Here is a 26,532-nt window from a genome sequence, read left to right as displayed (position 1 = left end):
TTCGTGAATTTATTTCATTCGTAAGGGAGTTCAGTGAGCAGCGAATCCTCGTCCGTCATTCGTCACAGTAGAAGACACTCGTCGTGTGAATGCAGCGAATCTTAGACAGTCATTGATTGTGAGCTGTCATAATTGATTGTAATTGTAGTAGAAGTGGCAGTGAATCCAGTCATCGAGTCACAAATGACGGTGAGGTTGTCAACCTCACGCGCTGGCCGCCCCTTTACCTCCAGGAAGATTCCTGGTACTCATTTCTGTTAGAGACTGAGTCGATCCCAGGGCCATAGTGCGGCTGGAAGAATTAGGTAAATTGCAAAATCTTGTGACCTCATCGGGAATCGATCCGGTGACCTTCCGGCTTGTAACGTAGTGCATAAACCTACTACGCTACCGCATGCCTCTGTACTGTCGACTGAATGAATGATAGTTTTGAAAAGAAGCGCTCGTGGACTTTTCAAAATATTATCCAGGAATTTGCTTGGAGGGGCTGTAAAGAACCATGAAGGACCTCAGTCAGGATATCCCTGTGTCCTGGCTGATATTTGAACTAAGCACTTCCCGAATCCAACCCATTCGGTTATAATTCCGCATTTATTTTTCACTAAACATGATTAGGTTGATCAGATGCGTAAATCATGTATTACAGATGCCATAGATGAGAACGTACGCAAGATTTTAGTCGAAAAACCATAACAGAACAAATAGGAGTATTGTCATCTGGGATATATCGCCGTGTAGTCCGTTGAAAGTCGACCGACGTTTCGGAGGAATATGTCGCCTCCATCTTCAGGGTCGAATAATAAGCCGAGCAAGAAACCAGCGTGAAAGCAGGTGGTAAGCAGAACTATCAGAGATGCGTGCTAATACCCTCTTCATTCTGTTCTCTTGCATGATTGTGACATGTTCCTCCGAAACGTCAGTTGACTTTCAACGGATTACACTGAGTTATATCCCAGAAGACAGTACTCTTCATATCCACCGCTGTGAGAACCTCAAGTCCTACACACAACATAAACAAAGAGTCCAGTTGGGAGACCTGGATGTAAATGGGAGGATTATATTAAAATTGGGTGAGAAGGTACAAAATTGATTAATCTGAATGAAGATGGGGACCGACGGACAGTCTTGTCAACACGGTAGTCAACCTGTGGGTTCCATAAAAGGTGGGAAATTTATTGACTAGATGAACAACTGTTAGCTTCTCAAGAAGTGCTCTGCCCCTCGGAGTTGGCTATCAGAAGGTAAACTTCTGCAGTAGACATAATTGCCCTGTTATCCAAAGGGAGTGCGACCCCACAAATTACTCTAGGGGCGAAGCTCTAGACTTTTATTCTGGAGGTTCTAGGTTCGAATTTTGGCAGGGATACCGGCTAACATGACTGAGGTATCCCGTGATTTTCCTCAGTTCCCCAAGTAAATTCCGTGATAGTATTTCTATTAAGCTATTTCCGCTCCCTTCCAAATCCTTTTAATTCGTCCGACGTTATGCGTCGTTAAACAACGCATCACCACCAAACGAAGTTCGACTGATAAATGAAAGGATAAGGGAAATATTTGCTGTAGACAGAGAGACGTTACTTAGCACGTGACTGCATGGTATATATAAACTGTTTCGTGCCTAGCGTGACTATACACGATGCCTAGCCTCTTCAGTTAACCGTCAACAAAAACCGAAAGCTTAAAAATAGATTTTAAGTCCCCGAAACGTCGTTCTACATTCTACAAAAGAAAACCATATCCAAAAATGAAGTTCGTGAAGAAGTATAAGGTAGGCCGCACACCGGCATGCGTCAAGACATGTAACAGTAAATACACGATGTCTGCGACATGACGCAAAGAAAGGAGCACAGTTGAAACGAATGAGATTAAGAAAACAGCCGGACACCGTTCTGAGTCATGATGCTGACGAATCACGAATGAAGCAAGACTGCGTCTTTTGTCTCATGTCTTGGTGCTTGTCTTGACGCAGTTGGTGTGCGGCCGCCCTAACAGAAAATTTCACGATAGTCCCCCCCCCCATTAAGCTGGTAGCTATGTAATATTGTTGCCACCTCAGACATTCGCACGGCCGTCATGTTGTAATTACTTATTGTAGGGAATTATGAAGTCGAGGCCTACCTCTGTTGGTATCACTGTATCAGATGTTATCTCTCATATTCTTTAAATAGATACGGACCATGCTACCATAAGCTTCATGTTTCTTTATAAAACAAGGAAAGTAGGATAACATATTGTAGTTATTTCTGCGAACAAGAACCGAATTCTCACCCTCCCTCCCCCCCTTCCACGCCGGATAGTCACCACTCCCCCTCAATGGGCGCATCTTCGCTTTCGCAATGAGACGGGAAGGAATCTGCGAGCCGACAAGGAAGATAGCACCAGTTTGCGTTATCAGTGGAAATGACGTCGGCTGAGCGGGAACGAGACGTGTGTAGCGTGACGCACTTGTCATTGCACCATCTCTGTCGTCTGCCACTCTTTCCAATCCAGAAGCACTGCGATAAGAACAGGGAGACTCCAAACGTCACAACTGCGTAATTAATATTTAATCGAAAAAAAAAAAACTGGCACTTGCTTCTGTCAAAGGCCGCGCCACAGCTCAAGCGGTTAGTTTGCTGGCTTCCCACCGCGGCGACCCTGGTTCGATCCCAGGTCTGGTCAAGTGTGATTGGTGGTGAACAAAGTGGCGCTGGGGCGGGTTTTCTCCGAGTACTTCGGTTTCCCCTACCAATCTTCATTCCACCAAATTCTCCATCATCATAATCACCCGGGGCAGGCTACAATAGGCCAATCAGTGGCCGCCGTGTCGAGTGGACCCAGTTGGACTCCATCCCCCCACTAAGCGAAATACTTCTGTCAAGTAGTTACAGATAGCTTGTCATGTAAGTAAAAAAAAAGTAAAGGTATCCCTGTAACAGGCAGTGAACGCCCGTAGGGTTGTGAGAGGTTGAGACTCCCACATCTTCTTGACAGTTGGCTCACAGATGGCAGTAAGGTTGTCAGCCTTACGCGCCGGCCGCTCTTTACCCCCAGAAATATTCTTGGTACTCATTTCTGTTAGAGGCTGCGTCGACCCCAGGGCCATAGTGCGGCAAGAAGGATTAGATCAATTGAAAAGAAATCCACCTCCTCCGGATTCGATCCCCCGACCTTCCGTTTTATAGCATAGTGCCTCAACCAACTACGCTACTGCGTGCCCCCTTTGTCATTTAATACATCTCGAATTTAAACCAGTTACGTCTTCTGAATTATGACACTGTATATCTGGTAGGTACCAACGTTTAGGAGTTACGTCTTCTGAATTATGACACTGTATATCTGGTAGGTACCAACGTTTAGGAGTTAACACCCTTCCTCAGAAACGTGTCTTACAGTGTCATCCCAGTCGACGACAACAGATACTGTGTAGAAGTCTGTGTGCATTTATTTTGACCACAACTGTGCGTTATGTAAACGTCATTTGGTATGACGAAACATTCAGTTCATTAATCTAGTTCTCGCGACTAACAATTAACGCCGACCAGTTAATTCAATTGTCGAAACACATCTCGGTAAGAAAGAGGCTCACTGTTTCCGTTCAGCGACCATATCTGCATACTGCAACCCTGACAGTGAGCTGATGGCATTCCCAGACCTTCTCTTGTGTCTGCTTACTAAGCTATCTTGCGTCTTACATTTGTCAGTTTGGTCAACTGAGTTCATAACCATTATACTACAAGCCTGAAGGTCGCGGGTTCGATTCCACATAAGGTCACCGGATTTTTCAGTTGACCTAATTCTTCCAGCCGCACTATGGCCCTGAGGTCGACTCAGCCTCTAACAGAAATGAGTACTAGGAATCATCCTGGGGCAAAGAGCGGCCGGCGCGTAAGGCTAACAACCTTACCTCCATCTCCGAGCCAATTGTCTAGAGAAAATGTGGGAGCCTCGACGTCTCACAACCCTATAAGCCACCACGGCCTGTTACAGGGACAGCTTTACTTTTATTACCTTTACACATACTGTCGTGGCTCACATTAGGGTACCCGGTTCAAGTCTCGGCCATAGAGAAGATATGTTAACAATGTTTTAATTTGATATCCTCACAGCGGTAACTGTGATGCGATGCCGTGTAGTCCGGTAGAAGCGTACGGACGTTGCAGAGGGACTGTAGGCCTTTTTTTAAATACTGAATTCATAACTAACTCACGCCTCGAAAACAAATATTGAGAAGTCAACACGTCCTCGGTATGTTCTGAGTGTTATCCTGTTTCTCAAAACCAGCTCATCTTAAGCAAGTAAAAAGCAACGCTATCCCTATAACAGGCCGTGGAGGTCCATAGGGTTGTGAGACGTCCAGCCTCCTACATTTTCTAGACAGTCGGACCATAGATGGCGGTAAGATTGTCAGCCTTACGCACCGGCCGACCTTTACCCCCAAGAATATTCGTCGTATTCACTTATGTTAGAGGCTGAGTCCATAGTGCGGCTGGAAGGATTAAGTAAATTGAAAGAATCCACCTCATCGTACAAAAACATAATTCCTCTTGAACAGTACTATCTTCTGGGATCTAACACCGTGTAGTCTGGTCACGGCCTCACATTCCAAGAAGATAGTACTGTTCACAGTCACCACCGTGAAATGTACCGTCTACACGGCGTCACACCCCGAAGGATTGTGCTGTTCATGGTGACTGCCCGCAAAATTTAAATTCCAATATGTCCCCCTATTCATGTCGATACCCCTTCATGGGTTCTCCTTCGGCTTCAACAGTCTGGCGTTCTCCCTGTCTGGAACTTTAGGTAATCCCGTTATAGTTAATCTGGATGTCGGATAATCCGAGATATAAATATGAAAAATGGAAAATGCTATTCACAGTTGAGTACATACTTTAAAAGAGATGTGGTATTTAAGAAGGCAGATGAGTCAATTCTCTGCTCAGGCAAAATTTGACAGTTTCTTCAAACCTGCATTATTACGTTAAAGAAACAAATAAAAACTCTGAGTCTTCTATCGTTGAATGAATGTATTGTCTTTTTATAGTTCTTAAATAATGGCTGTACGGTGGTATTTTGTTATTTATCTTCATCAGCACTATTTATTAAATTTGTGTTCTAAGATTTTTTTTTAGGGCTACCTTTTGCTTCACTAATTCGGATGACCTCCCCTCCCCAAAGTTACTTCAGATTAGCGAGGGTTTATTGTATATGTTTTCCACCACTATGTCAGCCCGTCGTTAAACATACGCAATTTAAACAAAAACTGGCATAGGGCGACAATTATATGAACATCCACGCAGTTGTGCTCGAGTTGTTCCATGCTTGCGGAAACACAGAAGGCGAGTCAGAACAGTTGGCAGCAGTGTCTGTCGACACTTAGCTTGTAGGCTGCCCAGTGTTTAACGCTTTAAGACCCACGAGATTCAGTTTACTTCGAATGATACCGTCATTTTTGGTGGTAACGTCATGTAGTTCTGCGACACGGTTGGTTGCCTGTGCTAGTTTCTTGCTTGGCTTACACGTCTATCCTGAAGATGGAGGTACCATGTTCCCCCGAAACTTAGATCTCTCATCAAACTAAACAGCATTACAACCGGAACACCCTACTCTTCACTGTCACCGTGGTGAGAACCACGGATCCTACACCTCCGTTTATTTTAGTTCCCGAACTGCTCGGTGGGTGCGCGATTTTACAAACTTTAACTTGTGTAGGAGGGAGGAGCCCCTCTGAGGTCTATCCTTTTACACGTGAGTTGAGTGTCCACCGAATTATTTACGTATTGTTTCCCCTCTCTTTATTGTAGTAGTTTTATGATTGTCGCGCTGAGCACAATCTCCACGAATGTCACAGGGAGACTTGGGGAGAGGATCTCAGAGTTAAATAACCTCGGTCTCCATGACTCTGGCTTCAGCCTGGGGGTCTAGATTCACTCCCAAGATGACACTTCCGATTTCAGCTTGGGGAGCCATAGTGCAGCCCAAAAACATATAACCACAAGACTTATTTGTTTAATCTGCCTCGGCGCCTCCAGTTTACGTTGTCCCCCACTCCAGATCAGTTCCTCTCACAATTAACTCGGAAGCAGACGAGCGTGAAGTTAAACCAAAGATGTCCGGGGTGACAGTGAGACGGAGATGACCACCCCCAACAAGTGGCTGAGATCAGCTGAGGTGTTTCCCCCTCCAATGGACTCTCCCGGCATCAGCCCCCGATCAATATCGGGGTGACACGCGCAGACTCTCACTGTCAAGGTCCCAGACTGCACCGCTATGACGCAACAATGGGCAGACTACACTAGTGATCTCTCTGCGTGTGACGGACATTTCTAAAATGGGGAACAGAATAGGAGCAGAAAGTCACACATCACAACTTGAATGAACGGTGCAGCAGGAACGGCCCCTAAGAACTAGAAAACTGAGGAATCAGGTTCAGACCGGCTCTGGGCAGGTACCGAGGGCTCTTTTATTTATTGCTAGTGGGGTGGGACTAAGTCAGTGTACTGCGGCCACTTCTGGCCTATTGTACCAGCCCCAGATGATAGGTGAGGGTGATTGTGGAGCAATTTGTGGAATGAAGATTGGCAGAGGAAACCGAAGTACTCGGAGAAAACCTGCCCCAGCGCCACTTTATCCATCACAAATCCTACTGACCAGACCCGGGATCGAACCCGGCCCGCCGCGGTGGAAAGCCAGCGACTAACCGCTTGAGCTATGGAGCGGCCCACCGGGGGCTCTTTCCTTGGGTATGAAGCGACCGACTACCGAGTTTAAATGTGTGGAACGATACCTCCACTCACCCATGCGTCTTCATGTCGTGGTACTTAGTTAAGTGTGAGGACAAGTTTATCGTTACTTTTGCTTCATACAACGACAGTTTAACTATCTAGGCTGTACAGGTATAGCGTGGGAAATGAAACAAGAAACAGTGCCGAAAATGAATGAAATAAGGCACGGATATGAGAGGCCTCCATATTCTGAGAAATAATTCTCTTTCATGGATAAACTCGACATTTTGTAGAACTCGGAGCATAACAGCGGCTGGCAGTATTGATGGGCAAGGACATTTCCGAAAATGGAAAACAGATTGGGGGGGGGCAGCACGCGCTGCAGCTGTGTGATGGTTGCCTAGCAACACGTTTCTGCACGGGCACGCTTTCATTCTATTGCTCGCGAAATCTTAATCCGACCCCCGGTTTTGAATGAACACAGGGAAGCGTTTTGATATGCATTAACATATCCAAATATTTAACGTGAGGAAGGTCGCGAAACTTTCACGAAGGACAAGTGGTCCCAGGATGTATACGAATACGAAGGAATACTGAAAAACACATAGGTCAGGTTCGATAACTACACATTTATTGCGAGAACGGTTATGATGAATTTAAAGTTTGCCTTTCAGTGTGAAACATGGTGTTTCCCAATGCACAGTTTCGCAATGCAATACAGTGTCTAGGTTTTATTGCCGATGCCTGTGATGTGACATGTCCTTGGCAGATGTCACGGCGTCTCCACATAACCCAGGAATGAGTCAGTCACTGTTGTGTAATGCCGCAACCGACAGTCATAACTGTATTTTGTGAGCAACTTTTCCCTTCCTTTTTGAGGGCAGGCCTTTTCTGTTTTCTTAGCCGCCCATTTTCATCGTACTTTCTTTAAACTGCAAAAAGTGAAAGGCTTATCAGAACACCGGAGCCGGGATAGCTTAGTCGGTATAGCCACTGGCTACGGGCTGGACGACCGATGGGTCGGGGTTCGAGTCCCGGTAAGGTAAAGAATTTTCTCTTCTCTACGTAGTCCAGACCAGCTCTGGGGCCTACCCAGCCTCCTATCCAATGGAGGTAAAGCGTCCCGTGCTTGAAGCTGACCACTCACATCCATTAACGCCGATGTCAAGAATGGTCGAGTTATACCTCCACCCCCCCATACGTCTTCACGGCGTGATGCTTAACTATTTAAGTACAGGGACAACTTTACTTTAGGAAAATAATAATAATATTAATGTCAACAATTCAATTCCCACGTTCTTGCTTACTTACTGTAATTCTTTAAATTAGATAAGTATATTTGGGTCCTCCCGGACGAAATTGCCCCCCCCCATGGGACAGGATGGGCGCGACCGTTATGACCTCTTACGACAATGGACAAAGGTCTTCAAAATCGAAAGTTCTGAAACCTCCCACGTTTTCTCCAATTTCCAGCCCCGGTTAGGAGTATTTCCTGTTCAACGCGAATTCTTCAAATTTTTACGCCAAGCGCGATAATTACGAATGTTTTGTGTACCGGCCTCATGACGGTAACCCGCTTACGTCATGGGGATATAATTGTCTTCAATTGCCGTTATCGGAAGCACTAAAGCCATGTAGTGCTACCAATCGCCAGATACTAACCGCTTAATTATAAGGAGAGTCACACGGTGGCCACTTGCTACTCGTATCGCAATTGTTAACGCAGCTGATTGTACGTAAGGTCGATAGTTGTGAGCAGGGCGGGTCAAGTCAGGTTGTAATATATGTATATGTCGACTAAAAGACAAGTTTAGCTCAAGGTGATACAATAATAGACATTTTTGAAAATACCTCTTGAGGACATGGCGATTTTGTATGTGTGTGTTATAGTAAATTTCTGAAAAGAACAAGAGAACATACCTGAAGGAGGTGGTAACTATGTTCCTTCGAAACATTACATATTTTCACGATTTAGGGATGTGACTATAAACTCAAGCGGTTAGTCGCTGGCTTCCCATCGCGGCGGCCCGGGTTCGATATTGGGTCTGGTCAAGTGGGATTTTTGGTGGACAAAGTGGCACTGGGGCAGGTTTTCTCCCAGCATTTCGGTTTTCCCTGCCACTCTTCATTCCACCAATTGCTCCACAATCACCCTCACCTATCATGTGGGGCTGGTACAATAGGCCAGAAGTTGCCGCAGTACAAGGAACTTAGTCCCACCCCACTAGCAATAAAAAAAAATAAACGAGGTTTGGATTGGATATTGGAGCTATTGGTCACTTATATACGCACCACACAGAACTACAAGCACTTACAGGTAGCACTGTCGCTGATCTCTACACTTTACAAATCACTACACGCTATGTCTTCTCCAGCCTGTAGTGTATTCAACAGCCGTTTCCTGATAATGGATGTTAACAGTGAAAATTCTTCAGCTTCCCGCACTCAGATCCCTCCTTCAAGATTCCAGCACAGAACTGCCTGCCAACTATCAATTATTAACTGACTCTTAGGCTGGCAGCCATTTCACACCAATCTCCTAGTCTTCTGTTCACAGGCCGACTTTCAACTGGACACTGAACTCTCAGCCAGAAACTGCGGAACTCGACTGCCGATTGTCAATTGACTGGGTCACCCCAATTGTCTTTAAGATCTCTTCGGCACGGACCACATAGAACACACCCATTTCCATTGTTGTAGTCGAACTTGCAGTTACCTAGCAAGGGGTTCCATAACACCGTTTCCAACAGTAACTCTATTGTTATAGAGGCGTTTTACCGCGCTGTTGCATAGCAACAGCTATTATCTCGTTGTTTGTTATTTGTCTTTGCATAGCAACAGTTTACATGCCACAGTATAAAAATTACTGTGGTGTCACATTTCACGCTGAACGCTCAACCATACGATTTAAACACGTTAACAGGCTCCTATTGGTTAGATGGGAACAGATTGGAACAGGCACTATTTGCGGTTCGCACTACACTGACTATGAACGTTCCTGTCTCCTGGAATGTGACACCGTGTAGTCTCACGGATCGTTACTGACGTTCAGAGAAACGTTTTGCCTCCATCTTCAGGGTAGAAGAGTAAGTCAAGCGTGATAAATAAGCGGTGTGGATACAGGAAGAGGGGAAACTACGATTCAACAGACTGCCCTTTCGTTGTTTTCCATAATTCCTCCAGGAGAGTCTCTTAAAATAGGCTACGGCCTTTCAGTCTGCATCATACTTAAATGACGTAGATGTCGTTCATGAAACCAGACAATTCCGCAGCGGCAGAACAGCACTGAATCAGGCCACCGATCAAGTTCCGCGAGACCCAAGTACTGGCCAAAATATGAGGCTGCACGGACCGACTTGTCAAAAAGCAATAGAAACAAGATTATATCCGGACAGTGTAAACAAAGAGAAAGCTCGAACTCAGCAAAGCACGGAATCCCAGCACCAGTTTATTAAGGCACTCCAACAGAGACACATCACGAAAATCCCGAGAAGTTACAGAGAAGAGCATGCAAAAAAGAAAACAAAATAGTCTGACAACAGTGACCGAAGGTTAAGCAACACGCTGAAAGGTTAGAGTCGGATGGGTGACCGCGCAGTTCGACTCCCCCCTCTACTGCATAATACACTAATAAGAAGAAGCGTCGATTTGGCAGACTGGTATAAATATCAGCGGCATACGGGCATTCGCTAAACGGACCCTGGTGCTGGAGAGAGGAGATCTCTGAAACATTGGATTTTAGTTCAACATTGACGCGGCTTACTGCCCGATAGAATTTTAGCAAATAAGATGGATCTTGCAGAAATAGTATGGGGTGGTATGGACTGGATTAATCTGGCTCAGGATATGGACCAATGGAGGGCTCCATAAAATGCTGGGAAATTCTTGAGTACCTGACTGACTTCTCAAGGACTCAGCTGCATGGAGTTAGTTACTTCGAACGGGAAACTGAGTATATATATATATGGCACCGACATGTTACTTTACGTTTTACACAAGAATTTCAAGATTAACTGTTACAGAATTTCGTTAATGTACATGAGGCCTCAGTTGTGTCCCTCCCATATCAGAATTTCGTACAGTAAACAAGTTAGCGCCGATCACGGTAGCCGAGCGGTCTAAGGCATGCACTGTCTTCGCTCGCTCGGAAGCCGGGATCGTGGGTTCGAATCCCACTCAGGGAATGGATGTTAGTGTGCGTTTCTCTGTGTTTGTGTACAGGTAGAGGCCTTGCGACGAGCTGATCACCCGCCCAAGGAGTCCTACCGTATGTGTAAGATCTAGAAAAACCGAAGTGAACGGAGAAGTTCATGGAGGTAGGCCTAGGCCCACTGGGGCTGTAGTGCCAAGGGAAAAAGAACAAGTTAGCATGACCGTCTCTGTGGTCTGAGTTCCTGGCTACAGATCGAGAGGTCCCTGGTTCGATTCCCAGCGCTACCAGATTTTCTGATAAATAGTGGTTATGGAACGGGGTCCACTCAGCCTCGTGAGGATAATTGTGGAGCTATTTCAAAGAAACAGCGGCTGCGGGCTAGAAAACCGACATTAACGGCCGTGGGGATTCGTTGCGCTGACCACGTGGCTAAAGTTGACACTAACTTCGCTGACAAGCGGCGGTCGCTCGGTGGTATAGTTCGCTTGCGGACTAAAGCCACGGAGTTGTTTTAGTTAAGCAAGTTAGCATTACCAGTGACACGAAACTGTACGCTCCAAAAGTTAAGTACCGTCCATTGGAATCATGCTGATGGAAAGTTTCGTGAAAATCTTTCAGCTGGTCCCGGAGTTCCTAGGAGGAAGAGATCAGTAGACATGCTGATAGCGTCTCTGTTGAGTAAGGAAGCTGAGAATATGAATCAGCAGATAAACAATTATGTGGAAGGCGTGAAAGTGTCCACGATGTCACTGGTACACTACACATTCAAATATATACAATCGATAAAGGTGTTTTATCTGCTAGATAAATGGAGTTAACTGTTCAAGATAATTGTTCCATGATAAACTGTTGTGTTTGTGGTCGCCTTCAGACAGACCTTTCCCTGCTGCAGATGCGTCAGATATCTCTTCCCGTCGTTAGATAGATACTTTCCTAAAAAAAGGAAAGAAATAAAACATCTTTCCATGCTGTACCGGACATTATTTCCCAAAGAACTTCAATTAACACGTAAATGTGTATTGGCCCTAACTTATACATCAAGTTTCCAAAAAAGTTCTCTTAATGCCAGTCACCTATTAATATCCCAAGTTTATTAAAAAAAATAGCACTGTCCCTTACGTAAAATTCTGCAGCTTCCTCTATTATGCTAATACTTTAAATACTGAATTCCTTCTATATCTATAAAAATAAAAACGTAAATGTTGGTTTGTGTCTTATCGAAGATCTCCTAAAGTTCTTCACCGATTGCTTTGAAATTTTGACACAACGTTGCATTCGAACACGTGCGTGCTTTCATATACCTATTATATAGATGTCACACCCGTGACAGGTAAAAACAAGTAAAAGTATTAATTGTATTCAATATAATATACTGTAACGTGTTATGCGTCGTCCATCGAATACCAAGAGATCGTTGCCTAGGAATAACCGTGGTAACGAACTGTTGAAACTGTTCGCTGCCTAGGAATAACCGTGGTAACGAACTGTTGAAACTGTTCGCTGCCTAGGAATAACCGTGGCAACGAACTGTTGAAACTGCGGAAATAATGCATTTCTGCGGCAACGAGCACAGAACACGTGAAATGGAACCCTGGGCGAAAGTGTCCTCTATTGCATCCGAAACCGGGTTATAATAGTCCAGCTCCGAAGAATTTTTCGGTGATACTGGACGTGATAATAATTGTACTCGCTGGTGTAAAAGTGAGCGTTCAATAACTTATTCGCTGAATCCGAGACGTGCATGGAAGTTATTTCGTAAGTATAGTTTATTTTTCATTGTTTTTCTTTTCGTTTTCTAAGAACAGGCTTAGTTCGTCGTACTCGCGGAGCGGAAGCAATGCGTCGAGTAATTTCAAATGAAACTGGGAAAGAACGGGCAGACTGAGCCACAGCAAGGCGTGGCCGGGCACAGCTAGCTATATATAAAAATTCAGCTCGTACCTCACAGGAAACACTCTGTCTCCGCTACAAAATCCAACCGGTTAATGCTGCTAATGGAAACAGTCACTGTTTCTTGTGTGAACCATACGGAACACACAGTTACACTCTGTGGACAGGATGCAGAGGTTTTTGGTACATTAAAGCAGCTGCTATGTTGTTAATACTATTATGGCTTTACAGCCCTTCGTTGGGCCTTGACCGATTTTTCAGTTTCTTGTCTTATACACAGTCGGTAACACTCCTTGGACGGGGGATTAGACCATCACAAGGCCTCTACCTACACACAGAACAACACAAACACAGAATAAACGCATACAGACATCCATGCCTTGAGTGGGATTCGAACCGACGATCCCAGTGTTCGAGCGAGCGAAAGACGGTTCATGCATTAGACAGAGAACTGGTCGTTTTGTGTTTACTTGGTTCGTTTCCTAGCTACATACGAACTAAGTTACTAACTCCATTACCATGGAGCTGAGTCCTTCTTGATCAAAATTATATTTTTCACATTTCTTATACATAATCTGCAATAAATGTATGTGTTTAATAAGTACAGGCTCGTAAATGAGCTGTGCACAGTGGCCTAACTCATAGGTAAAGTTGTCCCTGTACTTAACTAATTAAGCACTACCCCATGACGGCGAATGGGGGATAATATGCACTTGTTTTTGTTCAGTTAGGTGTCATTTCAATGCTTGTATTGGAGTTTTACTCAGTCCCTCTGGTAGAGCTAGGACAGTGTATCTATTCAGTTTGTGTGTAATTTCGCTGTTTTCTAGTAGGTTCATTGCTAATGCATTTAAAAAAAATTGTTCAACTGGGTCCTCTCGGAACGGCGGCCACCGATGGCCTATTGTACCTGCCCCGGGTGATTATGATGGAGAATTTGTGGAATGAAGATTGGCAGGGGAAACCGAAGTACTCGAGAAAACCCGCCCCAGCGCCACTTTGTCCACCACAAATCCCACTTGACCAGACCCGGGATCGCACCCGGGCCACCGCGATGGGAAGCGACTAACCGCTTGAGCTATGGCGCGGCCACCTGCTAATACATTAGTGTGCTTTCCTAATTTTCTTGTTTTTATTCTTTTTTTTTTTGCTAGTAGGGTGGGACTAAGTCCCTTGTATTGCGTCCACTTCTGGCCTCTTGTACCAGCCCCAGATGATAGGTGAGGGTGATTGTGGAGCAATTGGTGGAAGGAAGATTGACAGGGGAAACCGAAGTACTCGGAGAAAACCTGCCCCAGCGCCACTTTGTCCACGACAAATCCCACTTGACGAGACCCGGGATCGAACCCGGGCCGCCTCGGTGGGAAGCGACTAACCGCTTGAGGTATGGCGCGGTCAATTTTTTTAAGTATTTGGTATTCTGCTTTTTTGTTTCACTGAGCACTGTGTTCATTTGTAGATTCTATGGATCCTGTGGTTGTTTAGATAACCAAAGGAAAAAAAATAATGACAACAACACGTGGTGTTCCCAAGCGGTCACCCATCCAAGTACTAACCACGCCCAATGTTGCTTAACTTCGGTGATCGGACGAGAACCGGTGTTTTCAACATGGTATGGCCGTTGCCAGAACATGTACGTATTCGATTCGTTAGTTGATGAACGTTATATTAGCAGGTTCAATAGTTTATGTATTTAATGTGAGAATTTATAAATAAAAATAGTATTTTGCTTGTAGCTCAGAACAAGTTCACATGTTATTTCACTTTTAACTAGACAAAACTTGTGAGATGTACATCACGCCACTGACTTGCGTCTGGCACCCCACCTACCACCTCTCTAGCTGAGACATTACTATCGATTGCTGAAAGTCAGAGGCGTAGCCGGCCAACTCCTACCTGTCTTTCCCTCCGTGTAAGGGAGTCAGTCGATATGATATGAACTATTTTATAAATACAGTTCAAAAGAAATAATGTGGAGCCAACCAATAAATGAAATCGAATTTCGGAGTGTCCATTAACCATGCCGTGTGTATACTTTATGACTGACCCAGTTGACGGGGTTTACAAATGTTTCTTAGGATATTAAATTGGTGACTAGTTGTTAAAGTAAGCATGCATGCTGCTTACGTAAAGGGATTGGTCTTTCCCTTGAAGATGGAAGCAGTTTGACCCTCTGTAACGTCGGTAAACCTCTACCAGACTACAAGAAAATAGTGCTCCTCACAGCCACCGCTGTTAACATCTCAAATCTCACATAGGAATCGTTAATTCACCAACTTCCCGTAAGTCTATTAATGGTATTAGAACGTTAGTACATGGTACGCTATCAGCTGGATATTTCCCTCGGTACTGTCTTTTGTTCAGTCATGTAACAGACTGTTGATTTCTTCCCTTTTTTTGCTAAATTTACGCATTATCGAAGGTAGAAGGTAAAGTTGTCCCTGTGCTTAACGAATCAAGCACCACGCTATGAAGGCGTATGGGGTAGTGGATATAGAAATCCACATTTTCTTGATCTCGGCACTACCTGGAGGTAGTGCCCCGGTCGCTTTACCGCCGGTACCCATTGTATAGGAGGTTGGGTGGACCCCAGAGCCAGTCTGAACGACGTGGAGAAAATTCTTGCCCCTGTCGGGACTCAAACTTCGACCCTTCAGTCGCTATACCGACCACGCTACCTGGGCTCCATTATTCAAATTCTTGCCATAAACTGTGATCACAATAAGGGCGAGATTTTGTTTTAAAACAGTGTCACAGATTTCACCTATAAGGACTGATGGAGTTGACAGGAGTCAACCATGTCATCTGTCCACCAATCAACACCAAATATAACCAACCACATAATCGAAATATTGGTCAAGAAAAATGAGGTCAACGAACAACTACAAAACATGGCTACAATGTGAAGAGCAGCAGGAGGGCACAAATTTAACTATAATTTCAGTTTCAATTTTGATTTTAATTATAAATTTTAAGCCGGAACAGCGTAGTCAATATAGCGACTGGTTACGGGCTGGGCGACCTAGGGTTCAGAGTTCGAGTACCTTAGGGTCAAGGATTTTCTTTCCACCGTAGCGTCCAGACCGTCTCTGGGGCCAAACCAGCCTCCTATCCAGTGGGTGTAGGGGCTGTTTCCCCATGGGCAAAGCGGCCGAGGCGTGAAGATGACCACTTTCCTCCAACCAATGCCGAGGTCAATAATGCGTGGATCTATACATCCACTCCCCCATACGTCTTCATGCCGTAGTGCTTAATCAGTTAAGCACAGGGAGAACTCTACCTCTTAATTATAACTGTAACCTAGTTTTGACCGATTAAAGATTGGAACATGACAAGCATGTGCAGTGTGACAAGTCGTGTATTACATAGACGCTGATGGTGGCGGCCTTACACCAACGTAGTGTTACTAAGTACACAGCGACACTGTAACTGATTAAATAAAAACAAACACAATCCAAGAATGTCACTAAAATTATTACGTAGGGAAGGAAGCATACATAGGTGATCAAAGACTTACCGCTGATGTAGGACCACGGGAACGTCTGTTGATAGAAAACGTATCATTTATGATCTTCCAGTTCGTGGGCACAGGCTTTATCCACAGAACGAACTCCATCTGCAATTGTAATGGGGGAAATAAGCAACACTAAAATAAAATGAATACAACAAAAATATGACACGTGAGTATCCTGGAAACAGTTGAATCACGCAGCACAACCGATCCATATCACAGGAAAGAGATTACGTTCTCTGACACTGATCACAATTTTCTGTTATCTGATGCTTGGTATGTCTATTGCCGATCACAGTGGCCGGCCGCGCGGTCCGAAGCATGGACCCTCTTCGCACGCTCGAACACTGGGATCGCAGGTTCGAATCCTACTCAAGGCATGGAAGTTTGTCTGCGTTTCTTCTGCGTTTGTGTGTAGGTAGCGGCCTTGCGACAGGCTGATCACTCGTCCAAGGAGTCCTACCGACTGTCTAAATAAACGAAGGGAAACGAAATGTTTCACGGACGCCCTATGCTACAAGCNACAGCGTCACAGCTTTAAGGTGGCATTACTCACCAACTTTGCAACAAACGTATCGCCAGCCGTTAGGCTGAAAACCCACTGACGCGACTAGTCGCGAGCGGCTAGCCGCTCTTTGTCGCGCGCGTCCGTTAGTTGTACATATTAGGCGTGCGACAGCTCTGCCGTCTGTGTGCCGCGATCCAAAACTTAACCGCGCGCGGCGCATAAAAGCAATACAAATAACGGCCGCAAGCGACAACACTCGACAAACCGCGCGCGGCTTGTCGCGTCAGTGAGTTTTCAGGCTAACAACAATTATCATTATATTACTTTAGTTTTTTATGGCTTATATAAGGACGCTGTGAACAGCTCAAAATTGTGAGATGATAGGTAAACTGGAAAGGCTGTGGAAAGGGGATATAACGCCGTGTAGTCCGGTAAAAGGCAGACTGCAAAGCAGCAAAGCTCTGTTCGTCGCCTGCGTCATGCACGTTTCACGTTTGGTTTACTGTTTGATAACCCTTAAGACTGAGACGACGTTCCTCAGAAACGTCGGTTGTCTTCCATTGGACTTCATCGGCCCTGTCTTCAGTCTCCAATAGACACCGCTGTGAGAACCTCCAATACAGCATGGTGGAAAGCTGTTTTCCCCAGGCACACGCCCGGACGCTACCGTCATCGTGGACCTTGGGCGCTTCTTCAGTTTCTTAATCCTATACATATAGAATTCCTTGGACGGGGGATCAGCTCGTCGCAAGGCCGCTACCTTCACAGGACAACACACACAAAATAAACGCAAACAGACATCCATGCCTAGAGTGGGATTCGAAACCACGATCCCAGTCTTCGAGCGGGCGAGAACGGTTCATGCCTTGAACCGCGCGGCCACTGCAATAGGCATCGTTTTGAAATAAAGTAAAGTTGTCCCTGTGCTTAATTAAGCACTACGCCATGAACGCGTATGTAGGAGTGGATGTACAGATCAACATTTTCTTGACCTCGGCAACAGCTGGAGGTGAGTGGTCAGCTTCACGCGCCGGCCGCTTTATCCCCTGGGAAAGAGCCCCCGGTACCCATTGTATAGGAGGTTGGGTGGACCCCACAGCCGGTGTGGACGACGTAGAGAAGAGGAAATTTTTGACCATACCGGGACTCGAACTCCAACCCCTCCGTCGTTCTTCTTGAAATAACCCACGGAAATAATAATACTCTGTGATAGGAGAGCGGATCGCCTCTGTGGTATAGTGGTCAGAGGTTTCGGATTCGATTCCCGGTGCTACCTTTTTTTTCCCCCTCCCCAGAGATTGTGGGTCTAAAACGGGGTCCACTCAGCCTCGTGAAGACAAATGAACTATTTCAAGCAAATACCGGCTCCGGTGTAGAAAACTGAAATTAACGGTCGTGGGGATTCGTTGAGCTCACCACGCGACATCCTCTATCCGCTAAAATTGGCATTAACTTCGCCGACAAGCGGCGGTCGCTCGGTCGGTATAGTTCGCTTGCGGACTAAAACCACAGAGGTTTTTTTAGTACAGCAAGCCTGAGGTACAAATGACGCAGTGAATGACAACTTGTTTGTATAAGCAAGACGTATGCCTGAAAGTATATAATATACTTTCGTGTATACATTTTATGGTCCTCTGGGCCATGACGTCATGTACATTAGTGGCCAGATGCCATTGTTTTGGAGGAGTGTATTGCCTCAGTCTGTTGAAAACTCATAAGCCAGAACATCACAATATGGTATTTCACTGCAAATCTTATAACCTCCTTGTAGTCATACAACCAGCAACGTTTTGCGCACGTCATATATTACAGGCTTATCGTTACAAAGACAAACTCTGACGTCACAAGAGATTAAATTCGAAAGATGGTCATTACGAGATAGATAAAGCCCTTTTTAATTTGTTTTATATTTTGTGTGGTCAGAATTACGTTGAGTCATTACTGAAGACTGCAAATTGTTAAAAGCGTGACGATTCATTCAGACCAGGAACCTCTTGCGGTGATGAGCTTGTCTTTTGGTCTCTGAATATCATATGATGTAATTTTGTGTCATCACAGTACTTCCTTGAAATTGCGAGCACACACTAACCTGTCTCATGAAGTTAATAATTATTCTTATGTTACTCATAGAAGTCTGCTCACTGGCCTTCTTAATCCTTAACACACGTCCGTGATTATTGCAAGTTGTGATGTTCAGAAAGACCGCCTTTGTGGTCTAGTGGTCAGAGTTCCTCCTGGCTACAGATCCAGAGGTCTGGGTTCGATTCCCGGCGCTACCAGATTTTCTGAGAAGTAGTGGGTCTGGAACGGGGTTCACTCAGCCTCGTGAGGATAATTGAGGAGCTATTTCAAGGAAATAGCGGCTGTGACTAGAAAACCAAAATTAACGGCCGTGGGCATTCGTTGCGCTGACCACGCGACACCGTCTATTCACTAAAGTTGGCACTAACTTCACTGACAAGCGGCGGTAGCTCGGTTGGTATAGTTCGCTTGCGGACTAAAACCACGGAGTTTTTTTTGTGATGTTCAGAAATTCGGAACTAAGTGGTTATTGTGACGGCTAGAAATTAGAACCGTGTGCCTGAAATGTGAAACTGTTCGTCGTGAGAAATTGAAACCCCCGTGTTTCGTGTTTTTTAACAATTCCAAGTCTGTCTGGGTTTAAGCTTCATGTTGCGTAGGAGTTCAGTAGAATCCTAACATCGAAACGTTTCACTCGTTCCAGAGTGTAAACCTCACAATTTTGCGCATATTTTTTGCACTTTTTACGATGTTTGTATAGAAAACAATAAGCAAATGTTGGAGTTAAGGCTTTCACACAAGTGACTGTGACAAACTACTGCCTCCTAAATTAATTAATATCTCAAAATTCCTAATGTTTTAATACCAAACTAACAATTCGCGAACCCGTTTGTGGAAGACATTACTAGGGGCGCGACTGTTAGTTATGATGTTTCTTCGTACTGTTTGTCTAAAGCATTGCGAATGATATTTTAAATTACTGGGATGTGTTTCTCAGAAATAAGCCGGCAATTAACTCCATCTAATCCAGTCAATTGCCGGTCACGGTAGCCGAGCGGTCTAAGGCATGGACTGTCTTCACTCGCTCGGAAGCCGAGATCGTGGGTTTGAATCCCACTCAGGGCATGGATGTTTAGTTTGTGTGTGTGCGTTTTTCTGTGTTTGTGTACAGGTAGAGGCCTTGCGACGAGCTGATCACCCGCCCAAGGAGTCCTACCGAATGTGTAAGATCTAGAAAAACCGAAGTGAACGGAGAAGTTCATGGAGGTAGGCCTAGGCCCACTAGGGCTGTAGTGCCAAGGAAAAAGAAATCCAGTCAATTGACATTTTAGGCCTACCATGAGGTCAGTGGGGAAGTATTTCCTGTAGTTTTTGGTACAATTTGGTGCCAATTAGGTATAGCACAGTTAACGCCGATCGCCACCTAGTGGTACCCCTAAAGCCGAAGGCACTAAGCATATATAAACAACGGGAAATAAACAGTGCTTCCTTTTTAGTCTCCATTAAACTCGTGAAATTAATTCCACTCAGCACGTTCTTAGAGTTCTGTGGTGTACTTCCTTATCGTTAGCTACAGGGGGGTAGTCCTAAAACCCTGGACGGTGTTGCACAAGTTCCAGGTTGAAAGAAATGGGCATGGATCATGATATGAAGCCATCCTTGTGATTACTTTATCATTTAATGACTCAATTTCTTCTAAATAATATATAAATTCAGTTCGTACCTTACAGGAAACACATTACGTCTCCGCTAGAAAACGCAACCGGTTAATACTGTTCAGGGAAACAGCCGCTGTTTACTGTGAGAACCATACGGGACACACAGATACACTGGGTGGGCAGAATATATAGCAATTCAGTCCGTACCTAACAGGAAACACATTACGTCTCCGCTACAGAACCCAACCGGTTAATGCTGTTTAGGGAAACAGTCGCTGTTTATTGTGAGAATCATACGAAACACAAATACAATGTGTGGGCAGAATACAGAATTTTTGTATGTTAAAGCAGTTGGTACATATAGTAACCACTGGGCTTTAATGGGTTAATAATAGCTTTGCCTTTTTAAACGCAGAACTGAAAGACGAGCAGTTTAAGAAGGGGCGTACTTTACTGAGGCTTCTGTCTCAGACAGGGCTGGGAAATTAAACTATGGTTTATTTGTGTTCTTAAAATCATTGCTAGGGCGACACCCCGACACTCGGGTGGGGGTGGGGGGAAGCGTCTCCCCCCCTCCCTCTGGCTCGACAACAGCCCTGGTTAGGCATCGCATTCATCTAACAAATTTGTTATACAGACAGTCGATGCGCGTCACTTTGTGTCTCAAGGTTTTCCAGCTCGTACACGTTCCAACATTACGAAGCTTCGTAATACAGATCGAACCAAATTCAACAAGTTAACTAACTGAACTAACTTCATGGAGCTGAACCCTTCTTGATAAGCCGCCAGCTGTGCGGCTACTGAAGAACTTCCCAACATTCTATGGAACCCGAAGGTTCATCACCGTGTGGTTATCCTGAGCCACATCGATCCAGTCCATACCACTCCATCCTATTTCTCTAAGACCCATTTTAATATTATCCTCTCACATACGTCTTGGTCTGACTTAGGGGTTTCTGCGCCGTCTGAGTGAAACATAGTTCGTTGTTCCTTTATTAGACACTATCTCACTATATGTTTCGACCTAAATGGCCATCTTCAGGTGTACAGGTTTTAGTAGTTCAGGTCTGTGCTGCCTCAACATGAGCAACCAAGTGCAACCCACGTAATTCAAAATAGCAATAAGAGAGAAGAATACTCCCATTGCAGTGAGCAGAGGCCTAACTACTAAAACCTATACACCTGTAGATGGGTCATTTAGGCCGAAACGTATAGTGAAATAGTGGCTAATAAAGGAACAACCAACGACGTTTCACTTAGACGGCGCAGAAAGCCCTAAGTCAGATCTACACACTGCAACAGAATGCTGAAATATAACATCATTCCTAGTGGTCTCTTTCCTTCTGGTTTTCCTACCAGTGTCCTATATGCATTCCTCTTCTCCCCCATTCGTGCTACATGCCTTGCCCATGTCATCATCCTTGACTTGGTCATTCTAATTATACTTGGCGAAGAGTACAAGTTATGAAGCTCCTCATTATGCAAATCTAACAAATTATTGGTTCTAAAGGGTTCTGACGATGGTGGATGACACACAGAATTACTAGGTTTTTGGACTTTTTCCATCGTACGGAATTCTAGATAATAGAAGACACAACGTTTCGGAAACTGGATTTGTTTCCGTCTTCAGGTGAGGGGAGGAAGACAAGTACTCAGTTGGGCCCGTTAGAAACAGCTAATCTTAGTCCAGTGATTGTGATTAGCTCTTTCTAACAGGCCCAACTGAGTAGGTATCTTTCTTCCTCACCTGAAGACGGAAACAGATCCAGTTTCCGAAACGTCGTGTCTTCTATTACCTAGAATTCCGGACGATGGAAAAAGTCCAAAAACCAAGTAATTCTGTCCAACAAATTATTGTTACAAAATAAAATTCGTTCAACTTGTCTGTACATTTATATTAGTCTATGTCATAGTACTGATTACGTAGAAACCAAATGAACGGACAACCTATCATGGCCTCTGCGGAACAAACGAGCTGAAATCAACAAGCCAGTTCTAGTCGTACCATCTCTGAAAGATCATAGCCACGGGCTGTAAGCTGGCATGGCCCCCATTGGCATATACCGGCTGCTGCCATGGAAACTGGGCTGTCCGGTTTGCTCTCTCGCGTCGTGATATGGTAAGGAGTCCAGTGGGCACATCTGGGCCAACTCCACGCGAGAAATGTTTGGAATCCTCATCATGTGCAGGAAGCTTGCATCATCATGGAAATGAAGTTCAAATTTACGGCACTGAGCGGAAAGCAGAAAGATACTGGTGCTGTCATTGCAGTTTTCTACCACCATGGGACAAGAACTGTGCTATGCTCTTGTGGACAATGAATCAGTGATCATTGGACTAGGTGGAAGCGGATGAACTTACAATTTTTAGGGCAAGGCGACAGACCTCCATCGTGACCTTTAGGGGATGCGAGGTAAATGGTTAAGTGTACAGAAGGTAGAACACTAGTGGTATTTTATATCACTTACGTTGTTAACGGGCCTACACTGAATCAAACAAAAGCTTTAAAAAGTTTTGCATACATCAATAACACTGTAAATTCTCGTGTTTCTTTTATTGTTCTTGGAGTATGTTGAGACTGAGTCCACTTGGTACACTGGCCGTTGGTGAACCTACTGTACCAGTCACGGATTGTAGATGAATATAGGTCATTCGGTGGAATGAGAAGTACTCAGAGAATACGTGCCCCCAGTTCCATTTTATCCACCACAAATCCCACATGACAACCTGGGATCGAACCCGAGCCACCACGGTAGGAAGCCGGCAATTATCCGCCTAAGCCACGAGAGCAGTTAATTTTATTGTGAATAGCAACATTCTTATCCGTGTGCCACCATTTCATTTCTCTTTCCGGGGTAACGGTTAGGTTTCTTGGCTTCACGATCCAAAATTTAGTCCCCATTCGAACTAATGAAATATCCATACATAGACCGGTTATTCTTTGGTGTCCTCTGATCTGCGCGAGAAGTGAGCGAAAACAGGAATGGAGGAAAGGAAGACCATGAGCTCAGGTATCGGAGTGAAAGGAAAGATGGTGACAGTGTAGCTATAGATCTGTTGGTGTAATCCACGTTCTTGGGCGGAGTCGTGGAAACGAACAGAAAGACGTAGCGTGTCCGTGTGCAGGACACATTGTGTGGTCCGTAATTGGCACCTCCACCACACTGTACGCTTCTCCTCACTAGCGCAACTAGTGGCGCGAGGTGTAAATATTGAGGGTTAATTAACATGACATTTAGGGATATATTAACACGCCACTAGAACTGAGATTAGCTATTATGTCTCTGTTTGGCTGTACCCAGCTTTACCTTATAGTTTACGCACTACACAGAGATCGTGTCAGAGCCTGGGGTAAGTCTTATTGGCTACATACAGTGACTGATGTTCATGTGTTCGCGAAGTATCACTGTACACTCGATCTTTTCTTACAAATCTGTCAGCAATTGGGAAGGAAGTTTATTGGACTGGGCACTACCAAGTTTCCAGTGCATTCAAAGCTCAGTAGAATCCATAAATGAACCGGACTCTTGTTTTTTCTACTAATGTAAAAGCTCCAATTTAATGCCCTAAGTGAAAGTAGAATCATTGTGAATAGAAACAAGACATTTCTGANAACATAAGCAAAAAAGAATACAGTAACCTGAATGCTGAATCCTTTTGGTTAAGTTATTGGTCTGTATAGGGAGCCGGGATAACGACTGGCTACGATATGGACGAGCGAGGGGTTGGAGTTCGAGTCCCGGTAGGGTCAAGAATTTTCTCCACGTCCAGACTGGCTCTAGGGTCAACCCAGCCTCCTATCCAATGAGTACCGGTGGCTCTTTTCCCCGGGGATAAAGTAAATGTGCATCTATACATCAACTCCCCTATACGCCATCATGACGTAGTGCTTAATTAGTTAAGCACGGTGACAGCTTTACCTTTTTATGGGTCTGCATCAAGATCTTGTAAAGCAAAGCTTTTTCTTTTAGTTTCTCATGACAGTGGCTACGAACACTGTTGTCTTCGGTAGAAGTTTGCTTAAGTTCACGAGGATGGACTACCTGCATCTTCAGGGTTGAAAAACAAGCAAATTTGTGCTTGGAGGTTGCTTTGTTTACGCCTCGACCCGCAACGGGCCGCGTAGAAAACACCGCTCCTCGTTGTAGTTCAATTTTTGCCGTGGGAACATGTTTGCGAAGCCGTTACTGAGTAACGGATGCCTTATATCTGCTTATTCTGCGGTCGTTGCCTAGCAGCGGACGTTGTTTATAGATTCATTACTTAACAATAGGTCTAGATGCTACAATATGCAGATATTCTGCCTTAATGATATGGATAATGAGCGCATGATGCACATCCAGTGCCACGGTCTGTATTTGTGTGTCACATCTGGCACTATAACCACTGCCTACGCACCTTGACTGATTTATAGATGTATTATTGTAGGCCAGACGTAATGCAGCCTGATTTTATTTGTTTGGCGAGGTACGTTGATGCATTGACCTTGATGGTAGTTGAAGTAAATGTGAACTGGCCAGTTCTTTCCTATACACAGACCCAGCTGCCTATCCAAAATGTTCCTTGGGGTCCGTAAAGTAAAGTAAGTGGCCCTGTAACAGGCTAGGAGGCCCATAGGATTGTGAGACCTCGAGGCTCCCACATTTTATAGACAATCGGCTCACAGATGGCGGTAAGGTTGTAAGCCTTATGCGCCGGCCGCCCTTTACCCCCAAGAATATTCCTGGTACTCATTTCTGTTAGAGGCTGAGTCGACCTTAGCGTCATAGTGCGGCTGGAAGGATTAGATCAATTGAAAAAAATTCAATGACCTCATCGGGACTTGAACCCGCGACCTTCCGGCTTGTAGCATAGTGCTTCAACCAACTACGCTACCGCGTGCCCCTCTTGGGGCTCCACAGCTGGAGGTAAAATAATCGTGGCGTCAGGCTGAAACCTCCTAGTGGCGAGGTTATGAATCCGTGGAAATGTAGCTCCATTACCTCTATACGTCTTCTTGGCGAGGTGTTGAGTCAACTGTTTGTCCCTTCTGTAAGGCTTTGAGAGACACTGTTGTTTTCCTCATTGCCTAAATAAACATAAATTAGGGCGTAACTAAAAAAATTACGCCTTTTATGATGGTCAGATTTGAGGAACAGGATTGAAATTTTCCTGATTTTAAGGTTATCACAGCGGTGTATGTGAAGAGTATAGCCTGCTGCTTATTTCTCGTTTCTTGGTATATTTTCTGTCCTGAAGATATAATCAGTACGAGCCTTCGAAACGTCGATTAACTTCTACCGGACTGTACTGCATCACATCCCAGAAGATGGTAGTCTTCAGAATTGAGGCTAATATTCGTTTTGAATTCACGCAGCACTGATTTACAGAAGTGGAAACGTGTACTCCGGTGCAGAAATACATTTTCCCATCGCGTTCTTTGTACTTCGCACACCCTTTTTGACCTTGGTGTTAATGTGATACAGATAAAATCTTGCGCTGTAGATATCACACTGTATGCACACAGATGCAGTGTACCGTTCTAGAACAAGCTATTTCGAAAAAAAAAATCTGTTTGAAACTCATGCAAATTTCAGGTATACAACGGCTTTCGTAACACTTCCCTAGCCAGATCCCACAGAAGTGTATCGAGTAATTCAGAAAGACTAAACACAGACAACACGACGTGACTTCTCCATTATACGTTCATTTTATACGTTTGATGCAAATAATGCACAAGGGAAAAGTAATGATTGTGTTCTGATTCTAAAATTTTACGACTACATCACGTTATTGCGGTTGTTATACAGTGTGTCCCATAAGTCTGGAACCACAGACAATATTGCAGTTTTCAGACACCTCTCATAAAATGTGCACAATATACACACAGTTCACTTCGACGCAAATGCTTCTTCCAGTCTACGAAAACGGCTTGAATTGCTTGTGATGTGATCACATTGCACCAAGTTACAGTCCAGCCTTACATATTGTGTTGTCTGTGGTTCGAGATTTGTGGAACACGCTGTACCTGAAAAAAAAACATTTGTATTTTTATTGCTTAACTTTAGGCCATTTTATGCGGTCATAATGACATATCTCCGGTCTAG

The 26,532-nt window shown here is 44.7% G+C and overlaps 2 protein-coding genes and 1 non-coding gene across 11 annotated transcripts in view; 1 reads left to right on the top strand and 2 right to left on the bottom strand.

The window, feature by feature from the left end:
• Positions 1-26,532, bottom strand: part of LOC111869831 (spermine oxidase) — a 534,307-nt gene that overhangs the window by 385,010 nt on the left and 122,765 nt on the right. For 3 of the 4 annotated variants that reach the window (XR_002843744.2, XR_004513596.1, XM_023861640.2), the window contains exon 2: positions 16,265-16,363. Coding sequence is in view for 1 of the 4 variants with exons in the window: in XM_023861640.2 (XP_023717408.1) it covers positions 16,265-16,363 (99 nt within the window). In the remaining 3 variants the exon portion in view is untranslated. Of the gene's footprint in view, positions 1-16,264; positions 16,364-26,532 lie in introns of those variants that run through there. The other variant, XM_023861642.2, reaches the window with a different exon arrangement.
• The window catches only part of LOC111869830 (early growth response protein 1), a 336,968-nt gene that overhangs the window by 305,243 nt on the left and 5,193 nt on the right, over positions 1-26,532 (top strand). The gene's annotated exons all lie outside the window — the stretch shown is intronic.
• On the bottom strand, positions 14,255-14,373 carry LOC111869862. The gene has a single exon (XR_002843749.1). It is a non-coding gene; the product is annotated as a 5S ribosomal RNA (ribosomal RNA).

The sequence above is a fragment of the Cryptotermes secundus genome, unplaced genomic scaffold (genome assembly GCF_002891405.2).
Source record: "Cryptotermes secundus unplaced genomic scaffold, Csec_1.0 scaffold286, whole genome shotgun sequence".
Taxonomy (NCBI): domain Eukaryota; kingdom Metazoa; phylum Arthropoda; class Insecta; order Blattodea; family Kalotermitidae; genus Cryptotermes; species Cryptotermes secundus.
This window is presented reverse-complemented; position numbering and strand designations above follow the sequence as displayed.